The sequence below is a fragment of the Coloeus monedula genome, assembly GCF_965178545.1.
Source record: "Coloeus monedula genome assembly, chromosome: 2".
Lineage (NCBI taxonomy): Eukaryota > Metazoa > Chordata > Aves > Passeriformes > Corvidae > Coloeus > Coloeus monedula.
The window spans coordinates 65,816,877-65,843,129 of record NC_138782.1 but is presented as its reverse complement, the minus strand read 5'-3'; the positions used below and the strand labels follow the sequence as shown (position 1 = coordinate 65,843,129).

Below are 26,253 nucleotides of genomic sequence, written 5' to 3'. Positions count from 1 at the left end.
TTTTGATTCAGATTTAAAGAGCAAGCGAGAAAATTATTTTCTCCAAATCTCTTCCCCTGTGTATGCTGACATTGCTTTACATGGTTTTAAATGCCAGACAGCGTCGATCAGCTGTGGCTGAACCTGCAGCAGCTTCTGTGCTCTCTCCGGGCTGCGGGAGAGCCGCTCGCTGTGCGAATGAGGCCAGAGTCCCTGTTTCTATGGCGACTTTACCTGCAGTTACCCCATCAAGAAGCCCCTCTTCAATTCCATGGAGCTGGTGCAGGGGAGGAAGAGGGTGTGGAGGCAAGGAAGGAGTATTTCCAAGGAGGAGCCTGGGAAATCAGTATTGGTGTGTTGTAGTGTCAGACTGTTGGGGAATGGACAGAGAAGAGACCTCAATCCTGGAGGGCCAGCTCCAGGGAGATGCTGGGCTCCTCCACCCTTACCCCTTTCTGCACTCCTTGCATGTCACAGAAAGCGTGGCTGAGACAAAGTGATGGTAGCCTGATCTTGTTTGGAGTCCCCACAGAGTACTGTTTTTCAGCACAGCACATCTACCCTGGTGTAATTCTATTATGAGAAAAACAACAATCAAGCTTTGTGGAGAAAGGACAGGGCCAGTGACACTGGAGTCCTGCAACAAGGCTTTGGGTCACATTGCCATAGCAATACGTAAACCCTGGACAGCTGATGCTGCTGCCCACAGAGAATCAGGATGTTTCAGGACAGATCTGAGATAATCCTTCATTGATCTGAGGTGCAAGAGACCATAATTGAAGCATAATTGATCCTTAAGCTTAAGGTAATGGCTTTGTGTTGAAAAGGGTGCTGCAGAGTGAGTCTTTCTTCTCCCTCTGTTCTGAGTCTGTATGTGAGGTTAACTTGGTATCCATCCCAGCAAAGTCAGCAATAAATCCAAATGTTTCTGTTTGGCCTAGTTAATCAGTTATTAACGAGACATATATACAGGACAGGAAGCCCCACAGGTTTCATTCATTATTGAGGGAGGAAGTCCAAGGAAGGCACATAAACTTACCCTGTCATATAGCCATACTTGCTCAAAAGAGCTGTGATCCATTCTTTCCAAACTCAGCCTCTTTTCCCACAATCTAAGTTGTCTTCTAGTTGTAGAAGAGGCATGTGTAGGAAGCAACAAATCCTCATTATACAGAGATATTTCTTTAAATCTTCTGGGACTAAATCTTGGTTCCAGTAAGGTCAATAGCTAATTTCACATTGTCATCAAAATGACCATCCCCAAATGTTAGGATTCCTTGGACATTTTGCTCATTGTCTCCTCTAAGCTGGAACAGGATTCTTCACACTGATTTGAGAACTGACAGATTTAATATAGAAGCTTTACTAAACCAACTGCTATAAAGTAAACATATATTTTCAAATCACTGATTATTTCTGCCATGACTAGAAAAAACCAGTGTTCTGTTCACTTAAAATACTTCATATAACCTGAGAACTTCTGTGAATCATAATAATGAGTTGTAGTAATGGACTATATTAAAACAACAATTGTCTTTGCATTTACAAAATTCTTGTATTACTTAAAAAATATAAGGAAAATAAAAATCATTTAATGCAGCAAAGCAGATGTTCCCAGTTTTACAATGAAGCCTTTCTTTCAAGAGGAAATTCGTAGTTACTGGAAAGACTTTCTCTGCTGAGGTGGAGCTGCTGATGCTTGGGCACAGAGCCAAGCAGTGCATGCCATCTCCTGTTTGATGCTGGCCATGTACCTTATGACTTCCAGTTACAGTCTTCTAAAGTCATGACAATATTTGCTGCCATGTCTTCCTCTCCTACCCTTCAGATCTAGTTTTGGAATGAGATATGAGTAACAGACTGACTCAGGGAGGTTAAGTCCTTTCTCTCAAAGATGACTGGGTTAATTTTTTTAAGGAAAAATCCTAACACATTTTTACCCACTTTTCATTTCCATTTACTTTCCACTAATCCATCATAATTTTAAAGATGCTTAACTGAGCTGAAGTAAAATTTCAGCTTTCATTTTGTTTACCATACTTTTAATAGCTTGAATACCAAAAACTCCAGTTCCAAAGGCTTCACTACCATTAAAGCCCCCAAAAAGACTCATGTGAAAGCTGTTCTTGACCCCTCTTTTAAGAATAAGTGTCTTCTTCAAGGACTGCTGTGGTGACACTCTCATTGCAGGATGTGAGCCATTGGGAATCTGAGTGCATCTTGTAATTACTATCAAAGCTTTGGCAAAGGATCAAACTATTTCTTGAAGCAGGTTTAAAGTGTAACTCAAACCCATGTGCTCTCATCAGCTACCCTTTCAAACAGTCTGATTCAAGGCACTGAGATAATGGTGACCTGCACCACTGATGTGAAATTACCACCGCACAGCTATTTCCAAGGCTGCCCGGTGAGCATGGGTGCTGTGCCCTGATCAAGGAGTTCTGGAACCTGTATAGATCAATACCTTCCTGGGCCAAGAGCAGCTGCTAGTCCACTTCCCAGACAGCAACACTTGAGATTCTTCTCTTCAATATTTCTGCAAATTATGAAAGACTCATCATATCTGAACAGGGACTTGTTTGTATCTGTAACTATATCCACCCTGAGATATGGATTCACCACTTGGTTAGTGTTTGAATGGTGTCTTAAGGACATCATACACACAAGGGTCATCGAGATCAGAGGAGATATTTCTTACAGGAAAACCAGAAGTCAGAATGACTCCAAAGCTTTTTCTCTGAGCCAAAGGCTTTTTTTGTACACTACCACATTACCTGGTAGCACAAGTTTCATCTGGAACAAAACCAAGCTAATTTAGTCCGAGTACAGCATGTGATGTTTATGCCAGTTTAAGGAATGATCCTGACTGCAGCAAAAGAGGTCCAGAGTAAAAACTGCTGGGCAAAGCTTTTCTTTTGCCATTTTTTTGGCAAAGCATTTGGAAAGAGTCATTGATATTAAGCATTTGTTTAAAACCATTCTGTAGCACATTGCCACAATGTCTGGCACAAGGAGCCCTAAAATCAGATGTACCTTCTCTTTGCATCTGTCAGTTGAGATGGAGACAGCTGACTGGGAGAGAAGTGCAGATTTATTACTTCAGTGATATGATTTGGCATATGTGCATACTTGCCAGTGTATTGAAAACATGTTCTAGTCCAGTCTTCTGATTTTATTTAATTTCTATTTCAGTTATATGTGAAAGTAACAGGGAGATTGAAAAGTTATATAGCATCATCTAGTGTTCATCTACAAATCTACAGGAGCCTGCAGTTTCACCACCCTCACTTTTTCAGATTAGCCAGCACCAGCGTTTACTCCAGAGGAAAATGTGAGGTAAATTCCCTATTTCCAGCTGTTGGCCTCTGGACTCTAAGGAAGAAAAAAAAGGGAAAGAGCTGTGTTATACCCATGCTGTTAGCATTCGCAGGAGTGGAACAAGAATATTAAGTATTTTCTTGCAAGTATTTTTGCAGATAAGGCTAAGCCAAAGAATTTTGGTGTGTGATTTAAGTATAAGCATGGTAAGAGCCCAGGATCAGAGCCTGCTGTACTCTGATTTGACAAAATAAATTATAGTGCTATAGTACTATAGTACTTTTAAGTACTTGTTCAAAGAAAGAGAATCAGAACAGGAATCCAAATTTTCCATGTCCAAGGCTAAGCATTTTAAATTAAATTCCATGGAAGGAAATGCAATAGAAATTCAGGAGGACATCACAGAGTTCAGAAACCTGCCTTCTATAAACTGTGTCTGCTTATGTTCACTGTTCTAGAGGGGGTTTGCCTTCTCCTTCTTAAAAGCTTAAGATTTCAAGATTTTAAGATCGGTTTTGCTTAACTGTGGACTGTGTTTGTGTGTGTAGAAGAGCCGGCAGAGAGGTTTGTGCTACTGCAGAAAAAGAGGAGAAAAAAACCCTACCCGTGGTCTTTCATTTAAATCTAAGCTACAGTGTAAGACTTTCTGGTATCTATGTTGATGACACTCCTAAGCATCTCCAACAAGTCTCATCACTCTGGAAAGGGCAACCTCTGTTCCTAGGGAGCACAGCAGCTCCCTTCACCACCCAAACAGCAGAAAAAAGGTGGATCACATTTCCCCAGGCTCTTCTGCTGGATAGTTCCCCATGGTAAGCTATCCCCCATAAGTAAGGATCATATTGTGGCTCCCTGCAAAGACCACAGAGCATGACCCAAGTGACAGTGCAGGCAGGGAGGAGACAAAGACAGGTTATACTGGAAAACAGCGTGAGAGCAGGACAGACAACCAGATGGGAGGCTGAGGGAGGCATACCTTTTTATCGATAAAAGCTATTCTTGTCCTCTTGATGAGAGTCAAATGCGACAATTACACAAGACTCAAGATGAGTCAGGTCATGTGATACTCATTTGAGGAAACAGCACTTCGGAGCAGGCCAGGAATATTTGGGAAGCTGGACTCTTTTTCTTGTGAAATCAATGAGTCCTCAGAGGTTCTTGTTTGATAGGAATACCTAGGAGCTAAATGAATTCCTTTCAAACCTATTTAAAACTAAACATGTATTTCTCTTGCACCCTTTTGATAATCCAAGGCACAATTTTTTGATGACTTGGGACAATGGACTAGAAATCCCTGTCTTGAAATTGCTGCCCAGTTGTGTCCCTCAGGGATTTTTTTATGGTCCCAAATTTGGTGACCTTTGCAACACTTAGTCATGTTTATGTTTGCTGTATAATATCAGCAGGTGGCTGTCAGATACAGAAAATGTATTTCACATGAATCTATGCATTGGACACTTGCATTATGGAATTGTTATGTATGAAATCATGTCATGTGCAAAATCTCAGAAGCAGAGTCCTCAGGAGCACCCAGGTATTGGAGTTTGGGGTGTGGTCTGAAAAGAAATAAAAGTTAAGAGAAAGAAAAGCATGAGAAACTGAGCAATGAAATATTTGTCATGTTTCCCAGAAAAAATGTTCTGCTAGAAAAAATGTTTGGTTTCTGTCAGGTCTGAACTTGGTGATGTGACAACTCTCCATATACTATCATTAGGTCTCATTTCAATGTTAGCTTTGTTGTGCAAACATCTGTGAATACCCAGTCATTTTCACCTTTTAATACCTATCCATGCACATGTTTGCTCCTTACACACCTTTTCTAGGTTTATAGTACCATAATTATGTTTCAGAAATGACTGATTTGGTTTAGGAATTATATGTTGAATATACATCTTAGTTTGATCAAATAGGTTTGGAATTTGTTTTTCATGAGTTATTCAGACTTCTCTAAATGAGACTGAAATCTGTTTTTCTTGAAAAATCACTCTTATTTCCTCTCTCATTGCAAATGAAACAGCAGAACCAAAATACTGTGTTGTATACCATCACAGAATATCAATTAGGAACAACAAGAGTGTTATTCTTTTCCATGACAGAAGCAAAATTAGGCAAGAAATGTGAGGCTAATACCTCATGTTTTATTTTATAACATTTCTTTCCAGTTGTCTTGTACTAAAATTTATTTTTCCTGCTGAACACTAATTTTTTTCTTTGAGAAATATTTTTGTTAGCTCTCCTTTCCTTTCTTGCAAGAAAGCTTCTCCCCTCCCCCTCCCTTTAATTTTTCAGCCTAAGGAAAATGGCTGCAGCTGGAAAAAGATGGTTCACAGTCTTCCGAAAATTTTCTCTGCAGTCTCTAAGTTTCAAGGGCTTATTTTAATTCCTGAATTAATTGTTTACTCCTTCCAAATGGCAAAAAAAAATCTGTTTTGGTCCAAGTTTCTAATTGATGCAGTCATTTTGCATACTTCACATCAGTAAATCTGGGCACTAACATCTAGCTACAGATTTACTGTTTTGGATATTTGTGCCTTTCTTTTAATGACTCTTTTCCATTATGCTGATTTTTTCTAATTAGTTATCCCCACTTATTCTCATTTTCATCTAATTAAAATGTCATGCTAAAAATATAAGTGAAGATTCAATTTATTTTTCTTATAAATGAATGCATAATTAATGACAGATTGAAAAATAAACCCAACTCACAATGTGATATTACTAATTTTTGCTGCAGTTTACTCATTCCCTGGTGATGTATAAACAAGCAGCCAAAAGACTTCCTTGGCTTCATAAGCAGTCTCTGGCTGTATTTGATTAACAATTTCTGAGAAAAAAATAGAGATATTATATTAAAAATTTACTATCATCTTTCTCCATTTGACAGGTGTTTACAACTTAGATGCTCTCAGGAATATATCTCTCTATTTTGATTATATCAACTTTTCAAATACGTGTTTCAGTGAGTGGAGGATTTTTGTGTTCTGACTCAAGGGAATGAATTCCATCACATTATGAAAATAAGGCTGAAGTCTTTTGTGGTAGATGTTGAAGAGGTGATGCTGAAGACCATAGATCTGTAGGTGCTAAATTCTACAGGTACCTGACTCCATGATCAGCCTCACCTTCATCTTCAAAGCTTAAGATAACAAAAAGATGTGAAGGTTATGGTATCATCTGAACAAACCTCTAAGGTAAATATATTTCCATAATACCACTATAAAAATGAAAATTGAAGGTTAATTCAAATTTTCCTGGTTTGGGTCTGATAAGTGTTTTTTTTATTGTCTGGTTGGTTGCTTTCATATGTGTGTATATATATATATATATGTATATATATATATAAGTGCACATCTTAACATTGGTCTTGCAAGCAGGCCTGTTCAGGAAATTTGAGTATGGTCTCGACTCCTCTGAAGCACTGTGATCTGGAAAGTACACCTAGGACACCACCACAGGTACACGTTACACATCTTGTGTGTAGCTTGCTCCTCAATCCATATTTTTATCTTGCTGGTAATTAATCTTCTTTTACTATTATGAACTGGAACTCTGGAAATGTTGGATTTACACTTGCCTTTGTAGCCACTTGTCCAGCCAGACTTCCACCCAGCCAGCCTCATGGAGAGAATGCTGCTTCATCTCGGAAACAAAAACTGTATATGGTAAAATCCCACCACATACATGAATCTGGTATTTCCTAACATTTGTTTTTGTTTGTTTCTTTGTTTGGTTGGGGGGTTGGTTCTACTGTGTGTGCCCTGTTCAGTAGATTGCTTCAACTAAAAAAAAAGAAGAGAGAGGCAAAGTGAATATATTGTTATAAGCATCCTTCACCAACAGGATTAATCAGCACAATTTAGTCTGAATTGTCAGGATCTGCAGCACAGGTTACTCTTTTTGGTGAGGCAAGATCAGAAGGGAACACAGGAAGGCTTTTGCAGAGGGGAGAAAGGGATTAATAGACAACACGAGAATGATGTCTTCCAAAGAAGGAGAAATGTTAGGTCCAAGGATGTATGAAGGAGCCAGGATAGGATGATGCAGCACCTCCTGCTAGATCCACTACACACACAGTATAATTTCCTCTCAGATGTCTGATGCTCTTACCACAACGTGTCTTGCTGCATTAGTGGTTGGGTCCACTCATGTGACCACAGGGTTTGTCTGATGACCTTTACTCACAGCAACACCAGTAGCAATTTATAAACCTTTTTATAGCCCTGTTAAGGGGTTTTACTGGAGGATACTGAAGCTGGAGAGATCATCTCTGCCAAATATTAAAGGCCTGTGATAAATAGATGTTGGGGTCCCTCCCCTGCCATGGAGCCCTGGGAGAGGGGCCCTGAGGGCACAGGCACGGGGTTTCCCTGCCTCTGGTCAGCCTCATTTCCCATTGGTTGGTTTGTGTTCCCCGGGGTGGCCAAGGACCCTCGGGTCCCGTGACCGGGGAGTTCCTGAGCTGAGCCCCGGCCATGCGGCTGGAGAAATAAACATCTCTGAAACATCTACCATGAATCTGTCCATATCTACTTCGGTTTCCACGGGACTCCTGGTTTGAAATATACTTGTTGCAGTAATCCCCGCTGCAACAAACTGGTGGAGAATGCGGGCAAGATACCGATCCCTGAGGAAGATTCGTGAGTAAAATAACCACTCTAGACCTCTCTCTTCTCATCTTGGTTTGGATATTCTCTCTGGACTATGGAAGAATCGTGGGAAATGGAGCTCTCTGAGCCACAGAGAAAATTGTATCTAGAAGTAAAAGAAATCCTTGAACAACAAAATAAAAAAGTAATGCAACTGGGAGATCTAGAACACTTTTTCATCTGGCTTTTCAAAAGGTTCCCCTGTATTTCTCGAGACTTACTTTTTGATATCGAACCTCCTGTATCTTGTGAGGGGTGTTTCTGGGATGAGATCTGGGATAAAGCATGGGATCAAAGAGAAGCTTGCCGTGCATACCTTATAATCAGGGAAGCCCTTGAGGAGCATTTGAACGGTCCCATTACCCCTAAAGCAGAGGATCCTACTTATCCCATGGCTGAGGCCGCGCGGCCGCCATCCCGGGAGCACACGACTGCAGCCATGCCGGCGGAGGTGCCTGTGCTGGATGCGCCCGGCCCCCTCGGGAGCGCGCGCCTTATCGCGGACCCCATCCCTGTCTCGGGGTCCCCGGCCACGCGACCGCGAGTGAGGGAGCGATGCCGCAGGCGCCGCGGGTGCCGTGGGCCACGAGCAGCCAGGAACCGGCATCGGCGTGGCAGCCCGCTCTGAGCACACGGCTCGGAGAGCCCTGTGGAGGGAGAAGCGGCGGTTCCCACAGCGACACGAGAAGCCGCGCAGCGCAGCGCCGAGCCGGAACGGGGCCGCTCTCAAAGCAGCGTGGAGTTTGCAGAGCGGAACCACTCACAGGGCACGGAGCCAGCGGCGATGGCAACGCGGGGCCGCGCAGAGCCCAGACACGCCGGAGCAGCGCTGCTGGGAGAGCGCGGAGCAGCCACAGCGCGGGGGCCCGGCCGAGACGTCGGAGCCGGCGAGGCGGCGGCCACGCGGGACCAGCAGCCACGACGAACACACAAGCACGTGATAGGAGGAGTTATAGCCACGAAAGTCACAGGAACTGTGAAATGGTACAATGTCAAAAACAACTATGGATTTATAACACGAGATGATACAGGCGAAGATTTATTCATCCACAGAACTGCCATTAAAAGGAATAACCCTAAAAATTACCTGCAAAGTGTAGGAGATGGGGAAGTTGTACAGTTTGATATAGTGCAAGGAAAGAAGGGTTTACAAGCAGCAAATGTTACTGGGCCTGGGGGTATTCCAGTCAAAGGCAGCCGTTATGCACAAAATTATAAACAATATCCATCCCAGCAACTTCCCTACCCACAGCCTACTTCCCCCTTTTACCCTATACCCAATATGAACCCCTTCCTAAGTTTGCCCTATCCCCAGTTTATTCCTAATCCGTTTTTCACCCCATGGCTTCCCTATACAATTCCATTTCCCTACAATTCCTCTCCGGTACCGAGGGGGGGATGAAAAGGGGGAGGGAAGAAATTAAACCCTCTCCTGCCTCAGTTTCCCCACAGAGCATGCCCGGAGAGTTCTGTCTCCCTTCTGTCAGCCCTAAGATGTTCCAGAGAATCTGTTTGGACATTTAAAGACTCAGGAGGGTGGCTTGTTTTGTCTTGAAACTGTTCTTGTTATGTTTATCCAGCTGTTTTCATTCTCCTTTTATTAAAATAAAACGGGTGAGATGTTGGGGTCCCTCCCCTGCCATGGAGCCCTGGGAGAGGGGCCCTGAGGGCACAGGCACGGGGTTTCCCTGCCTCTGGTCAGCCTCATTTCCCATTGGTTGGTTTGTGTTCCCCGGGGTGGCCAAGGACCCTCGGGTCCCGTGACCGGGGAGTTCCTGAGCTGAGCCCCGGCCATGCGGCTGGAGAAATAAACATCTCTGAAACATCTACCACGAATCTGTCCATATCTACTTCGGTTTCCACGGGACTCCTGGTTTGAAATATACTTGTTGCAGTAATCCCCGCTGCAACAAATAGAAAGTCTGTTCAAGACAATACCTGTGGACAGTAACAACAGAGATTAGTAAGAAACCTAAATATATCCACTGCTTTAAGTTTATTCAGTGAAATACGTGAAGAATAATTTTAGCTACACTGTAGTCTTTTTTCCCTGAAATAGATCACCTTCAAGGGGCACCCACAATTACTGGTAGAAGCGTCAGGGCATGAAAAAAAATGCCATGTGATAGGGAGGCTTGTACCAATATCCCATCTAAATGAAAACTCATTGTTCTTCCTCTTAGGACTGCTACCTTAAAATGAAGTGGGTGAACCCTTCCTCTCAGTGCTATTTTATGTGACTGAAAGACAGTGACATCCCCAGTTTACCTAAAGGTTTCTCACCTGCAAAACTCTATATCAGTTCTGAATTAATTCCACTGGGAGTACTGCTGCTTTTTCCTCACTGGCTTTCCAGTTCTCCCCTCAGTGTATCCCATCAGGACTAATGAACTTCACGTTTTGATAGTTTGGGGGCTTAGGCCTGCCATTTCTTCTTGTAGTCACTTCAGCTAATCTAATTGATGCTTATCAGCTTTCCTGCACTTACCTTGAAGTAAAATCTGTAGCCCACGTGAAAACTACAGCATTCTCCCTTGATACTTGACAACAATTACATATCAGACCTGAAATTACCACCTATGATTTTCTACAGTCTTTTCCAGCACGTGATTCTACTGCAATGTCTGTATGAGCACATCCTTACTGAGTACCTGGTAGGGTACTTGCTAACAGAGGGGTGAATAGTAGTGTTGATGTTACTAACAGTTCCTTAATCTTCCCCTTGCTTAAAATGCTGGCATCCATGGAGCAGTGCTATGACTCAACACCCAACATAAACACCACTCAAGTCCAATTGCCATCGCATGTATCCTCCCCTCTCCCCCTCTCAGGACAGCACAACCAACTGGACTGGATTCCAAACTGGAAATACCAGCTCAGATATTTCTCAAAGGAGAACTCATGTCCATAAAGTCTTACAGAAACTTCAGTAACTAGTTTGCGCACACAGATAAGTGCAAAAATGCAGTAAGATCTACAAATTCTATTATAATATTTTTCAGTATGAATTTTTTATTATTAATAAAAAAAATATTGTTGACTCTTTAAAGATTAATTGGGTTATTGAAGTCCTTTTATAACCATAATGAGGCAAGAGGCTGAAACTTCTAAAACTGAAGGAACTAAGTGGTCTAAGTAGATGTACTCTTGTTTTGTAATTTGCCATTTAGTATATAACACAAATTTCTTCCTATAAAATAGCTCAAAATTTGATATGTCAAGAATTATGTCATTAATTTATCTCATTTCTGTATTGTAAGTCCTTTGAAAAAGTGTGGTTTTGCATTTACACTAGTAATTAATATTTTCACGCCTGCCCAGATCAGTGTTAGTAGGATTTGCCTTTCTAGATCACAGAGCAGGAGAAGAGTTTTTCATGCACAAAAAAGTTCCACACAAACATGGAACCAGTAGTTCACTACCAAATAATCTGCCATGAGGATGTAAATATAAGGTAATTCTTAAAAAAAAAAAAAAGTTTAAACCTCTCTTTACCTTAGGTACTTTAAGAGAAATCACTCATAATACCAAAAAATTATGTGATCATTGAAAAATTCTGCTATTTACTAGAAAGTCTTATTAATAAATAGAGTAAATGGAAAAATTTTGAATCAAAGTGATACATTTCTTTTGAATTTACTATCAGAAGTTTGCAGCAAGTTTTGACTTGCTCACATCCACGGTTTAAGGTACTTTAGGCACACAAAGCCCAACCGAAACTCACAGAATTACTTCAAAGAAAAGCAGCATTTGCAATTTTTCTCATGCAAACAAAACACTACAGAGATAACAAACCACGTGTTTGTTTGCTGAGTGTTCTTTTGCAACCATTGCTTATCTGAGAAAAAGCAGCTGAAGATTATAAAGTCCTAGAATTCCTAGAAGTAAGTGAGATGAAGGCAGCTGGACAGTTTCACTTTTGTTGGAGTGTAACTTGGACACCAATTTTATCACTGGAGGCATGGCCTCTGTGTTCCCTTTGGAGTCTACAGGATCGTGGAGGTTTAATAGGAGACCTTAGGACTTTATAATGATGGCCATCTCCATGTAAGACAAACCAGTACTAAAAGTACAGGTATCCAGGTGCTACATGGCCTGAAGACAGGCAGATCTGGCTGCTTCCAACACTCATGACCTGAAGGCTGCAGGCAGTTGTCCCAAGGCCAAAAGACAAAGGTGACAATGGCAGCATCAGCAGTATGTCACTGCTGCTTTTTGGTCAGCGCCTGGAGCCCTCCTCAGAATACCTCAGCCAGAGCCTAACCCTGACTGTGCATGTGCTGAGATGAGATCTATAGCACTGCTGTCCCTTCTTTACCAGAAGGAATTGGGCTGGGAAAGGAAAGCTGACAGCAAGTGAAAAACAGAAAGTTTGATAGCGCAACTGTACAGTCAGGATTTTAGCACCTCAGCTATTTGGAAATGTGTGTATGTGTCATGGGCAGCATGGATTTGGACATTTTCTGATTAGATTGATTCCTCTTAAAGGTCTGCTGGTGCTCTCTAGATCCCACAAAGAGGACAGACCATTGCTCACAGTTGTTAATCTGGCAATTCCACATCAGGGTCACTACTGGGAACATGGAAGGGAGACAAAGACTTCTCCGTCTGAGTCACCCTTTTTGCCCAGCCCTCACCTTTCCCGATAAAAGCCCTGCAGCCACAATCACCTGGGTCACAAACCTTCACAATGTGGCCCTGCTTTGGCATACTCGCTCTTCTTGTAGTGACTGTCACCCTGAGTCCTGTGACTGCCGCGGCACCGAGTGAAAACCATGTCACTGGAGAAGATGCCTATCCCCCTCTGTGGGACCTGGCCCCTGAAAACCTCCTGGATTTCCCAGTAAAAGACAATAAAATTGTCATCAATGCTTGGAACTATCAAGAGCGCCTGGGAGTGTATAAGAGCTTGCTAAATGCTTCAGCCAAATATTTTGGTGCCTTTGGACCCCAAAACAGTGGAAATATTCTTTGGGGATTACCACTGCAGCATGGGTGGCAATTTCGTACAGGTACGGATTATTTCCTTATGGATTAGCAAAGTGTTTACCAGACCTGCTTAGAGGCTTCCTTTCCATAGTTTCTGCCTCACAAGCCCAGTATAGCCTCAGACTCCATACAGCCTTTTAGCCTGTAAACTTTGACAGAGCTATCAATTTGAAAAAGAAATGCTGAGTGAAGGAAACACCCTTACCTTGCTGAGCAATAGCTATTAAAATTCCTAATAGGAAGAGGTCAGAATCAAGATTTGTGGTGTAGATAGGCAATATTTCAGCTAACTGAAAATCTTTGAAAAGGCATTCCCAGTTGCTTCAGTTTATACAGACAGATTTCAGGGCATGCATTCTACAGTGCTGTTCTTAAATTGTTAACTAATAGGCTTTTATTTTTGTTAATGTTACAATCTTCTATAGGTGGTTTGAGTTTAATTTCTAAGACAGATATTTGAAAGTCCACGTTTCCCTCTGAGAACTTATTTCCATTTATTCTTCATGATCAGTTTAGAAGTAGCCTCCTTATTTTCTAAATATGTCTTTACAAAAATCAAAGTTTTTTCTGTTTGTTGGGGTTTTGGGGTTTTTTTGTGCTTGTTTGTGCGTTTTGTTTGGTTACTTGATTTTGTTTTGTTTTAAATTATGTCCAGATTCTAAGGGTTTATCCCCTAAAAGCTGGTTGTTGTCTAGGGCAGTCATTCTCGTTTGCTTGTTGTCCCTGCCAGGGGAGCAGACGCAGAAACACATGTGGAAGGTTCTTTAAGGCTAAAGCTGCAATATCTTACCAGGGGCTTTATCAGAGAACGCATTCACTCACAGACTACTTCACATACAGCAGTCTGTGAAGTTTTCCATTCAAAGCCAGAGTAGACTTGCTTTGTTCTAACAACCAGAAAAGGGGGGAAGAAGGAAATAAGAGACAATGATGTTTTCAGGAACTTTGCCTGGTCATAACGAGGTGTAAACAAATGCATCTGTCTGCCTGTTATTTTGGATGTAATCTGTAGTTACATGTGGTGGTGGTTTGGGTGACACTGTAGGTTTGAGAGAAGACAGAGGTCCTGCAGCTGGTGGTGAAGGAAGGCTGCCAGCATTTAGTCACACCTAATGGAAAACTTATCCCTAAGTCAAAATGAGGAAAAAAAGATAGTAAGCAAAATACAAGAAGGAAACTAGCTGGCAAACAGATAACAAAAATAAGAATTTGGCTGGAGTTTTTTTCCTCTTTCCCTTCTTTATGTATACAAAAAGAAGAGAAGATGAAGAGGATGGCTGGTACAGCAGGAGAACTGACCCTATGTGTGGCAAAGATGACTGTATACAGCTGCTACGGTTGGGTGAGGACCTGCTGGAAAGGAGGAGTTATGAAGTATGGCCTCATCCACAAAGTGAGGATGTGCCTTGTTGCAGTGACAATTTCCAAGCAAAGATGAGGAACATAGATTGTGAGGGGAAGATTTCCCCCTGGTTGCATAGACAGGTAAAGATGTAGTGTCACTGCTGAAGAGTCATAGGACTGGCACTTAGACAAAAGAGATATATTTTTGCATTTCCATGACCAGGAGGTTAAAAAAATACTAAAAGGAGAAATATCACACAGCTAGAAAGAGTTTTACAGTAAAAAAATATGAGAAGTTGAAGAATAAATGGATAAGGGGCAAAGAACCCATGATTCTGCTACATACACTAGTGAGGTTAGCAAAGGGCTAGACCTAACCCAGATAGGCGGTGGGATGGATTAGTGAGGAATGACTGAAGCACTTGTATATCGACATAAGAAGCTTGGGCAAACAAAAGCAGGATTTGTGTTCATGGTGCAAGACAACAGAACTTTGAAAATATTACAAAAATTATTGAATTAACAGTTCTGCCTGAGAGAATACTTTTATGGGTATGGTTCTGTATAAATCATAAAGAGCAAGTGAAGCTGTTAATAAGAGTGGTACAAAGATTTGCGATAAACCATTCAAGGACATAAAATGAAATCAGTTATTCGCCTAAATTTACAGCAGAGACAAGGATCTTGAGACAGCATGGCTGTCAGGAAAGAGATTGTGGAGGCAGAAACTGTCCTTTGGAAGGAGAAGCTAAACTGAGAGTTCTACCTACAGGAACAGGATAGTCTCTACCCCCATTTCACATACAGAAGTACAAATCCAGGAGCAAGAACTTTAAGAAAGATTCATGTGATATTGTATATCTGAAAAGTAGGAAAGTTTATGCCTATATTTAAGAAGAAGTAAAAACGAGATGAGAACAAAAATATATTTATTTGTCCTATACCCACAGTAGACAAGATATTAGAATAAGTACAGAGGGAAGAATATTTAATTACATGGAACAAGATAGAAAAGGGATAAAGCACAGCTTATGTGAATCAAAGGTAGATTGTGTCAGACTAACTTGATATCTTTCTTCATGATGTAACTGTTGTTTTATCAAAGTCCAGAAATGCATTTACTCCCTTTGTAAAAGCAAAGCTTAGAATGAAAATTTTTAATGTTACATTACAAGATAAGGGAACTGCAAATCTGGTGAAGGAACACTTGAAGGAGAATTTAGTGATAACTGTTGCTAAAAGAAGTCTAAAGCTAAGTGGAGAATGTGCTCAGAGTTCTTCATCAACAACATGAGAATAACTACATTTAGCATTCTCAGTAACAACCTTTCCACAAAAAATGGTGGAGAAATCTTGCTGATGAGGTTGCACATAATTACTGAAAACACAGCTGGGAGGCACTGTCAATACAGATTAGCTTGGGTAGACCTGAAGACTGAAATAAAAATCATGTTAAGCACAGGACACAGGAGGGAGCAGAACCAACAAAAATGTTGTGGAGACCTGTAAGTGCAGTTAAGGCTTCCAGCTCTAACTTCTACATATCTTATAATTATCACTGATACTGCCTGGGAACCCTTCATTTTCCCAAAACACCCAGGCTAACAATATTTGATAAACCTCAGGTACAATTTTTTGCAACATTTTGTCTTCTTTTACTTCTTAGCCTTTATCCTTCCCATTCATCCCCTTTGCGCACCAGTGATCTATTGCTGACTATTTTTTTGCAGTCTCTTTTGAAGTAAAATCTTGAAAAATGGAATCTTTCTGTAAATATTAAAAAAGATGCTCATCATTAAAAAAAAAAAAAAGGGGTCGAACTGCCATCCTTATCACTGCAAGTTCATGGTCTCAGTGCTTGGCTACTGAAAGATACAGGTTTGAGTAGCTAGCATGCCCCAAAGCACAAGCTCTGCCCAGTCAGCTAGGGAGAATAATTAGGAAAATTTGTATGCACATTGTTCATGATCGTCTCTTTTTCTTCAGTAAAAGGATCAGAAAATTTGGTTTGGTAATGAGGTTTAGGGCTAATCTGACAGAAATGACACTGTCATTATTCAGCTGACTTGTCGGAGAGCAAGTGCACTGCAGGGCAGAGCTTGGGAGCAATTTTTTTCCCAAGTCATTGCACAAGGCCATGGTAATTGCATGTCATGCACTTAAAGCAGACTGCCTGACACTCTGCATGACAACACTTAATGTACATGCATGGTATTCTCTTAGGACTTAGGCTATTTCTTCATGCCATGTGCTTAAAGTACAATATTTAAAGTAGAATATTCTGTCACAAATAATTGTGAAATGTCTTGCATGTTTTCTACATACAGCACAGATGCTTGCAAACCTTCCTAATTAGTTACAACAACGTTTGCATGCTTAGCTTCACAGTAAGGCCACATTTGTCTGCATGATTAAACTGGAAGTGATTCTGTATCACACGACCCAATTAGGTGAGACAATTGGTAGCACATTTAGTTTGTGCTGTTCTGCTCATTAGGCAGCTCTCCTGAACTAGCAGCCCTACATCTACTAGAAATGATGCTTCACTTATGCACGTGCTTATGTCTGTATGTGAATGTATATTTACATCTCTGTAAAAATACGCTGATGTCCCAATTTCAAACAGTTCCATAAATTCACAGAATGCATTTACTGTGAGGGATAATGCAAACTGTAAAACACAATCAAATTACTATGCACTGAGAAACTCAACTACTCTAGGAACAGTAGTTTATGAAGCAAAACAACAGTAATTGTTTTGCTTTTTGACCAAAAGTCACGCATGCTTTACTCCTATTTATTTTTTAAATGTCATTTGGATTTCTTGTGTGAAAGTTTGAAAAGTATGTGTTTTATTATTTCATTTGATTCATTCAGGTAGGTTAGCAGATCCTTCTGGTGTGACTTCCTGTGGCTATGAAAATGGAGAACACCTGTGTCAATCTGTAAGAAGCTGGTGGTCCTGTAAGTATATGCTATTACACTGTTCTTCTCCAAAATAAATTAGTGTCCTAGAAGGTCATTTCAAAATACTTCTTTCCCTTAGACTTCTCTGTTACAATATAATTTCAATAATTCTCCATCACAAACTTGCATCAAGACACCTAAGTGTGAGTAAATGAAAGTTAATTGATTTTGAATACTTATTTGAGGAAGGAGGGAAAAAATTCAAATTTGCAGCCCTAAAAATGTTTACATTATAAAAATTTATGAAAAAATATGTGGTAAAGACCATGACAGGTATCTGTATTTGTAGATATTTGCAGTTTTCGATTACTCCAGAGCAGATTTGTTCAGTTTTGATGCTCACATTAAAACTCAAACTTTGTGAGAGAATGTCAAGCAGGAATCGTTGTGGTTCTTGTAACACCCTTGGTTCTTTTTCCGATAGCATATTTTCCCTCCATCACTTCTGTCCCTTGCTCCCTCAGCTTCCCTGATGTCCTGTTGTAAGTTCCCCTTTCCCCCAGACCTGGCGGCAGGTTTCAGCAAGCAGCTCTGTCCCTTCCCTGCCACAGGAACTTTTTTCCTGCAATGGCCCTTTGGATGAAACTTCTGGCTGTGAGTTAGTGGTTAAATGTGTATATCTTCAAGTGAACAAAGACATAAGCATAGATAAAGTTTAAAATGTAAATCTAGGGTAAAATCTGACTGTGATACTCATTCCAGCTTTGGTTTTCCATCTCTGTGTTTGGATAGCACTAGGTGCTCTGTGGGATGCTGTCCCTTGCAGTGACAAGTAACAAGGGTCACTGCACAGCCCTGTGCAAGCAGGGGACTTTCCTGGAATAGAAATCACCACCTTTACTTTCTCAGTGTTTAAATTCCTGCTCTTCATTTACTTCTAAATATTGCATGTTTGCTTGATATCCATTTTGTTGCCTCCAGAAAATGTATAAACTCATCCTTGATTTACCCTATTGCAGCAAAGTGTTTGAGATTTCATGGGAATGTCTTTTAGTGTTCTGAGGGTATGAATGCTTTTAGCTGGCCTTCAGAGCAGCCCTCTCTGGCACAAGTAGTCACATGAAACCAGGAATGAGTTTAAACCAAAACTCACATTTAATATATCCCAGGTGTTTGAAGTACTAACTGCTTAAGAACATCAGTCTTTTTTGACTAGAGTAATATTCAATACAGTCCTCTCCTGCATTGTTTTCTGCCCTCTAAGACACTCAAGCAGGTGCAAATATATAATATAGGCAAGCACACTTAAAAGATTATAAGCACTTTGTGAGATCAAGGTTTCAACACTTCTCATGAAAACTGTGAACAAGAAGAATGACCCAGTTTAGCAATGAGTCTCAGTGAAACACTCTCTTCTCATCACTTGAGAGCTTTTCTTTTCTCTTCTGACTGGCCATACATTTCCATCTGAATTCCCAACGAGGTCCACACTCAGGACATGTGTCACATGAGAAGAGGGGTTTCCTTGAACCCTTTATATGCATTCAGTCAGCACCCCAAGGGAAGTAGAGACTCTTATGCCTAACCAGCCCATCAGTGCCCCATTACAGGGACCCCACTGAACAGCTCACTCTGTCAGAGTATGGTTTGACCAGCCTGTTTAGGGTCACACACCAACAATGTTCCCACTTGGAGTTGGTAGATATTTCCAGTTTTGTCAAGTATGTTATCCACTGCTGGCCGCTCCTCTCCCAGTGCCCTTGAAGGACTCACACTAAACTCTCTACAGAATAACACGCTTTATTAGCAAACATGCTGATGGTCAAACACTGTGAGGGGTTAAATTTCAGACATTGCTGTTGATAGTAACTGATTGCAAAAATGAATTTGAAGCAATATACTGATTAATTCTAATCAGTATATTGCTTCAAATCTCTAGCTAGGGATAACAATTTAGCTTACGTAGAATGAGGTTCTTACCCAATAATCATCCCTCTGGGGGAGAAGACAGGTTCAGCCTGTTGACAGATCCCAGAAGTTATGGCAGAGTCTTCTCTGACCTCCCTCCCCACTTAAGCTATGTTTATATTACTTCTTTTGAGGGAAGAGAAAAGGTAAAGTTGCAGCTGGTGACATATCATGTTGATGTGCTGCTTGAGTCATTAGCATATGTAGAGTGTGAAAAGCAAGATATATTTTCTAGCTAATGAAGCTTTTTGTTACCATCTGGTTCATTCCTTTGACTTAGTTCCTGCTAGCTGCATGTTTTCAGTGGAGCACAATCACAACACCACTGTGTTGCTCCATCCTTTGCTTCATATCTGCATCGATTTTGACAGAGCATGACCACAGCACCTCCATTCTGCTCCATCCTTTTTTCATCTCACCCTTAGAGCTCCTTCAGTAGTCCTGCTCCTAAGGTGTGCAGACACAGTCCCTGCTGAGCTGTAGACAACACACACACTCCTTCTTGCTGAACTTTGTTCTTTGGTCTTCTCCCCACGAGATGAAGCAAAGGCTTCCTGTTAGGAGGACAGGGATACATGGTAGATGTTCTGGTTTGGATAATTTTGGTTCTCACTGCTGGGATTTCATACAAAATATCAGTGCAATCTGTGGCCTGAGACCAAGTAGGAGCAAATGACTTCACAGCATAACAGCTCAGAGGCACCTGCCCAAGAGGGAGAACAACTGGTCCTCAGGCTTTCTTCACTGAAAGCTATTAAACTTTATATCTACAAAGGAGACACAATGAAGAGGGAGAACTTAAAATCCTCCTTTCAAGAGAGGAATATCAAATAGCCTTATGGGCACTCTCACTGGGGACAAGATTTGGCACAGGTGAGAACTGAGTTTCCTACAGCCTGGATCTGACTGCTCCAACTTACAGATCAGACAAAAGCAAGCCATCATCATAAAATAGATCTGAACAGATAAACTGTAATTTCGGAGCAATTTTCAGTAAGTGGAATATTTTCAGAAGCAAAATTATTATTTTCCAATCAAATATCGCCTTTTCTTTTCTCATAGGTCTAGGATACACAGAAGAGGGGTTTTTAATGAAAACAACACCTGGGGAATACCCCTCAGTCTTTCTATACTTAGTTTGCAAGTAATATATGAGAGACTTTTAATGTCCTGTCCATGACAGCCTACAAAGATCCAACTTTTTTCCATTAGTTTTTTCCTTTCCTGCAAAGTAATGCACAGTGTAAGGTTGCAAGGTTCTGAAAGGATGATACATAAATGAACATTACAAATCATATCTAAATCAATACAAGTGTCATCATTACAACGTTTCAGTACATATATTCCACTGCTGAACACAGTTGTATTAGTTTGCAATTTGAAACCATTTCATTTGGTGTGGGAGAGAGTTCATTTTCTTATGTGGGAATTTTTCATTCACTTGTGATTAACACCTCCTGCCTTTTAATTATTGTTACAGGTATGAATTACTACCTGGCTATCATACCCTTTCTGGGGGCGGTGGAGGCTGGCCTCTTTGGGCAGCTGCCATATGAGATAGAAATATTGCCACCAGAGGAGCAAAAAGATGATTTCTGTTACAGTGTTAAAGACTGCTGGTCTCGCATGCCCAAGCTCATGGATGACTGGAAGGCCTTTTTTGAAGTAAATAAGTTTTTTTAATATTTTTAGAAATTATGCCAAAATATTAGCTTTAAAAACTATCACTACTGTAATTTTTAAGATTCAGAGAGCTTAGTTTGCTTTCAATAACAACTTCATATGAAAACAACAAGGAGAAAAAATGAAAAGCATACTATATAGTGAGTCAGAGATAAGTAGGACAGGATTTTTTACAAGTTATAGCATTTTTTTTTCTTCCTTTGAGATAGTTCTGTATTTTGGCCTCTGTCCCAAGACATTGCTTTGTATACAATTATATTTGTATCCTTCCAATACTGCTTATGTTGGTAATGAAAAATAAGCCTGTGAGATGGAACACTGCCCTTAAGAAGTGGCCTTGGGTTGGTTTTATAGGGTTCATTTATTCCTTTAAACATCTGAAAACTTGAAAACGCTGAAACATCATTCAGAAGGACACCTATTTATGCAAGTAGATATTCTATTTCCTCTTCACTCAGCTGTTCTCTAATCCCAAAGATGACAATATTTATTACTGCATGGATTTAATAACTATTTTTTATAGCTAGACTATTGCAGTCAACATTTTTTATTGGTAGTCAATTTATAATGATCAGAAAGCTTAAACTGTAAGTCCCTCTTGTGAGTGAAGGTGGATAGTTTAAGAGCAAGACTGGATTTGTTTTCATAAGATCATTTTTCCTCTGCAGCATGTTTCAGAAATTATTGTAAAATATCTACTCCTCAAATAACCATAATGATAACAATTAAGGATAATTTTCTTATTTTTCTGAAAATCTTCAGAAAGTTGTGGCCAAAAGAATATAGACAAGTTTTCAAGGAATCCAGTATTTCAGTGCTGAATCTTCCATGGCACTCAGATACAAGAGTCCATTGAACAAAATCCCAAAATTATGTAGATAAAACCCTGTTTATGTTGAAGTCAAAGAACAGCAACTACCATTAACTGTTCAAATGCAATTTCCTTTAGCTATCAAACCTATTATTTTGTGAAGTATGTGCATAAATTAAAAAAAAAAAGAAGGTTTAAACCTCCCGTCTTATTCTCTGCCCTTTTTGCTCCTGTTGCTGCAGTATCTGTTATCTACAGAAGAAAAAGCTGTGAGCTCTGCAACCTTCTCCTCCTTCAAACTGGATGATGCCCTTGGTCTCATGTGGAAGGCACACACAACCTCCATTGCTTATGGACTCCCCAAATTCCAGGACAGGTAAGAGGATGAGAGAGGTGGCTAAGGAGGATCTTTCCATCTCCACGCCTCTTTGGAAGGATAGTTGTCGCTGTGGGGGTGGTCACACACGGACAGTGGCTCAGACAAAGGGCCAAAAAGCCATTTATTAAACAAAGCAGTCTCTTTTATACACCTTTTGTATGTTATCATACGTGTTACAGACTCACTGGCTGCTAAACTACTACAGGAGACTCATCGGCTGTTATTAACTTCAATATACTACCATTGGCTACCTATAGCATAAGCATTCAAGCACTCAGAAAAATAACAAGTGCAGCTATGTTGCTGTTTTCTCCTTCTATTAACTTTCATGCTTCTGTTGATACTACATTCCACAGGTAAAAACTAATTGCGTTTCTTCTCACGGACTTCTCTCACAGTCGTCCTCTAGCTGAAGTAACATGCCTGAACCATAATTTTACAAAGGCAACAAGACCTTCATTTTACAAGGTTTTACTTAAATGCCACAGATAGTAACTGAACAAAGTCTGCATGAGTTTTTGTACATCAGGTGTCTACTCTTTAGGCTCTGCTCTTCCTTCTTCTCTCTCAGAGTGTGGGATGACCAGGGAGAGATGGCTGCCCAAACTACAATGACCAGTCTGACTGGGCTTAAAATGAGATGTTGGTTCCCCTCTGGGAGCCAGGGCCTGATTCAGGAGTTGTGTTTAGTCTGGGCAGAGGCAGTGTTGCCAGGGGAAATTAGGTGCAAACTACTGAAGGAGGTTTTAAGTCACTGTGGCACTGAGACCCCTCAGGGTTTTATACTGAACAAAAACTTTTGGATAAATGATTGAGTAGTGTGTTCTACAGGAGAGTTCAATTATCTGCCACATTTTTAATTTTTTTCTCTTTCAGGTTGAAATATCTCTCTGATCCAGAAGCAAAATTTGGCAGAGACTGGGCTAATGCTGTAGATTTCATTGCTGCCACACACTTCTGTACAGATTTACCGACCACAAACAACTTCCAGGCTTTCCTGCCCCAGAGGATGCTTGTTGAAAGGGATGTCCTGCCCTCCATTAGTGACTTCAGTCCACAGCAAAATAAGGTCCTGGTATCACTAAGAGCTCTTTACAAAGCAAATAAATTAACAGGTATGAGCCCAACCTAACAATGTCTGTAGTCCATAGATATTTTATATCTTGTTCTCTCTGCATACCTTTCTCCATACCAATACAGTGAATTTGTGATATAAAGTAGTATAAACACATCTTAGAGACTAACGGTAAATCAGTTAAAAATACAACCATAAGCAAACAACGCACCAGACAGCAAATGCTGGTGTGATAACACCGACAATATGAGGAATTTCAGTGAGAAAAAAGCATTTTTGGAGCAGATAATCTTACTCTTTTTTTGCCAGTTTTCACAGGAACTTTAAAAACACAGACATTTTGTATTCCACCAGTTGAATCTGAAACCATTAAAGCTGTAAATGAAATTATTAGACCAGTTGGACAAAAAAAAGAGGTAAATTTTCATGAGCAACAATTTCTGTGTCCACAAGTGTTCTGGTTTCAGTTTTTCGTTTTGTCTCAGTCTTTGATTTAACAGAGATCTGTCCCAGTATAACTGCATCCTCCAACAATGCTACCTTCATTGTACTCACCAAAATTAGTCGTGCATCACCATCCAGTGGTGCAACACAGAATTACATGCTCCTGAGGATTCGGTTCTTTCATAGATACTGCTGGGTTGACTATTTTTGTTTGACCTTTATGAAGCAAAGTTATTTTGAATCTTTAAATTAAAATAGAATGCAAAAAGACACTGAAAAACTAACATGCTTAGCTATGGCATTTGTGATCCTCTTCTTCCATCTGTACCTTTCACTGAAAATCCTCTCTCTCACCAGTTGTATTTAAAGCTGAAAGAGATGTGAAATAAAGTTATTCAGTGCTACAAAAGAGCATCCTCCTATCACAGAGCACTTCCCTCACATTTTTCACATGGCATTATTCTTTGGAATCTGAATAAGGGTCTTGACAGATCTGTCTCCTGTGCCTGGCAGTCTATGGCACAATTCAGGGTTTCTTGACATACCTCCAGGAAGGGAGAGAGGCACAGCAAGGAAAAGCATGGCCAGAAGGACAGCAAGGAGGCAGGAGAGCACCAGGGTAGCGCATCAGGTGAGGACAGCACTGCAGGGAGAGAGGAAAGGATGGATGCTGAACACCATAGATGGAAGGAAAGGGAGAGATTAAATTTCATGCAGGTGCAGCCATAATGAATTCCATAGCTGAAATCCCTTGCTTTGCAGGGGAGAGATTTCTCTGACTTTGCTGTAAGGGATGAGCTTTGAATTCAACTGAGAATTAAATGCCAGTTAATTCAGCCTGGTAACTGATTTGCAGATCAGAAAAAGGAGCTTTAAAATAAATTTGACTGCATCTGGATCCACAGCCTCAGCAGGGACCTGGAAGACCGTACCTTAGTGCTACAAAACACAGGTGACAAAATGTACTGTTTCTGCAGAGTCAGCTTCCTCAAGCTTTTAAATACATCCTGTGAGATACAGGGTTCTCTACTGATACTGCAGACTTCAACAGCAGATGGAGGGTCTTAGTACCTCCTAGTACGGGACCCTGTCCAACCCAGAGTGAGGCTTGATTTCCTGATTCAGTGTTTGAGCACTCTTTATTTTTGTGTAGTTGCCCCTGCTATTCCAGCAGGAGCTGTATCGAGAGAGTGCTGTGCTGCTTCTAAAGTTTCTCTGCTCATGGACTGTCAGATCCACTTTTCATGCTCTGCTGCTCACTGATACCCAAAGGCAGAACAGGAGAATAAACTCTTCTTGGTTTTCCACTAGACTTTTTTATCCTCAGATTTCCCTTCTACCCACTATGAAGATGAGCACTGAGTGGAGTGAGGAGCAAGCAATGATTATCCTGCGAACTGGTGCTAATGCTAGGCTGGGTTGGCCAGGCACACTTCCTAGAGAGCCACTGCTTACCGCCTGGACAAAAGTATTAGGATAATTTGCTTCTTTAGCTTGAGGTCTTAGCTGGCAGAAAGTGAAAATTCTTTGTTTCAGAGTGAAAATGGAGACAGTGCTGATTATAACTCCCAGGCTACTGCTCCATAAACCACGAAGCTATGTGCGAGGGCAGACCAAGACCTTTCCCTAAGTCTTCAATCATTTCGACCTGCAACACTGGTGACAAGGGAACAAGCCCCGTTGTCTGTCAGTACAAAGGACTCTGAGCTGAATGAATGGTCTCTGTCTCCCTACACATTTGTAGGCAATTATCACCCCATCGGCAAGCTCCAGCTTTGTCTCCATTTCACTGTCCCCAGGAGAGTGGCGAGTGCTTGCTGCCAGACGTGCACTTCATCCCTGGTATGCCGCGAGCTGCATGCGCTCCATGCTAATTTGACACTGTCATGTTGTGTTTCCTTCCAAGGAGGATTGTTGCTGAAGCTCTGGCAAAAGGCTATGTCTACCGAAGCAGGAAGAGAAATGGGCCGAAAACTGATTGAAGGCTTGACTTCGAGCCAGAAGCTCGAACTACTTGACCTAGCTGGAATTTAGAATTATTTGGAAGGAGGTGGTTTGAAAGCTCCCAGTTTCTTGAGAAAGAGCAGTTCCAACTTGGATTCATTTAATCTTTTAGCAGACATGTGTCTGGTAATCTGGCTTTGGTAATTTCTTACAGCAGGATTTCCTGAGTAGCCATGTGTGTCTCCCTCTCATATGGAATCAATATTTTTATCCTTAATTTTCCTAATTATCTCATTTGTTTAACTCAATTCCTTATAAACAAAAAGCCACACAGAAAATTCTTACTTTACTACTTTTTGTGACTTTATAAATAATGTATCGTTATTGGAGACAAAATTAAATACAGGCAAAATATATTCTGTTTCAGACTGGGCTTTTTTCCCCTGTAGGTGGGGATTCCACTAGATATGTAATTACTCAGGTCCTTGATGGTCTAACAAATGATCATGAGAAACTTTTCTTTGAAGTTCTGATCCAAAAGTAATGCCTCGAGTGTTTCCCACCGAAGCTGTTATTTTGCAGAGCAGCTGCAATCAAACTGGAACCTTTTAGGCTTTTCAGGTGAAATACTTGAGCACAGATAGATTCCCTTGTTATGCTGCTTTGCCACAAGTAAATGCCTCACATGTAGAGCGGAGCCAGTCCAGAGCAGTCCTGAAGCAAATTAACTTACCCTGTACCAGCTTTTACATGACAACAGAGATTT

General features: G+C 40.8%; 1 protein-coding gene across 1 annotated transcript; it reads left to right on the top strand.

The window, feature by feature from the left end:
• Positions 1 to 12,633: 12,633 nt before the first annotated feature.
• On the top strand, positions 12,634 to 25,577 carry LOC309584828 (protein LEG1 homolog; the record flags this gene model as incomplete). The annotated part of the gene is made up of 6 exons (XM_082301125.1): positions 12,634 to 12,955; positions 17,154 to 17,240; positions 20,632 to 20,816; positions 21,888 to 22,021; positions 22,901 to 23,139; positions 25,450 to 25,577. 6 exons carry the CDS (start codon positions 12,634 to 12,636, stop codon positions 25,575 to 25,577), a joined length of 1,095 nt encoding a protein of 364 aa, XP_082157251.1.
• Between the last annotated feature and the right edge of the window lie 676 nt (positions 25,578 to 26,253).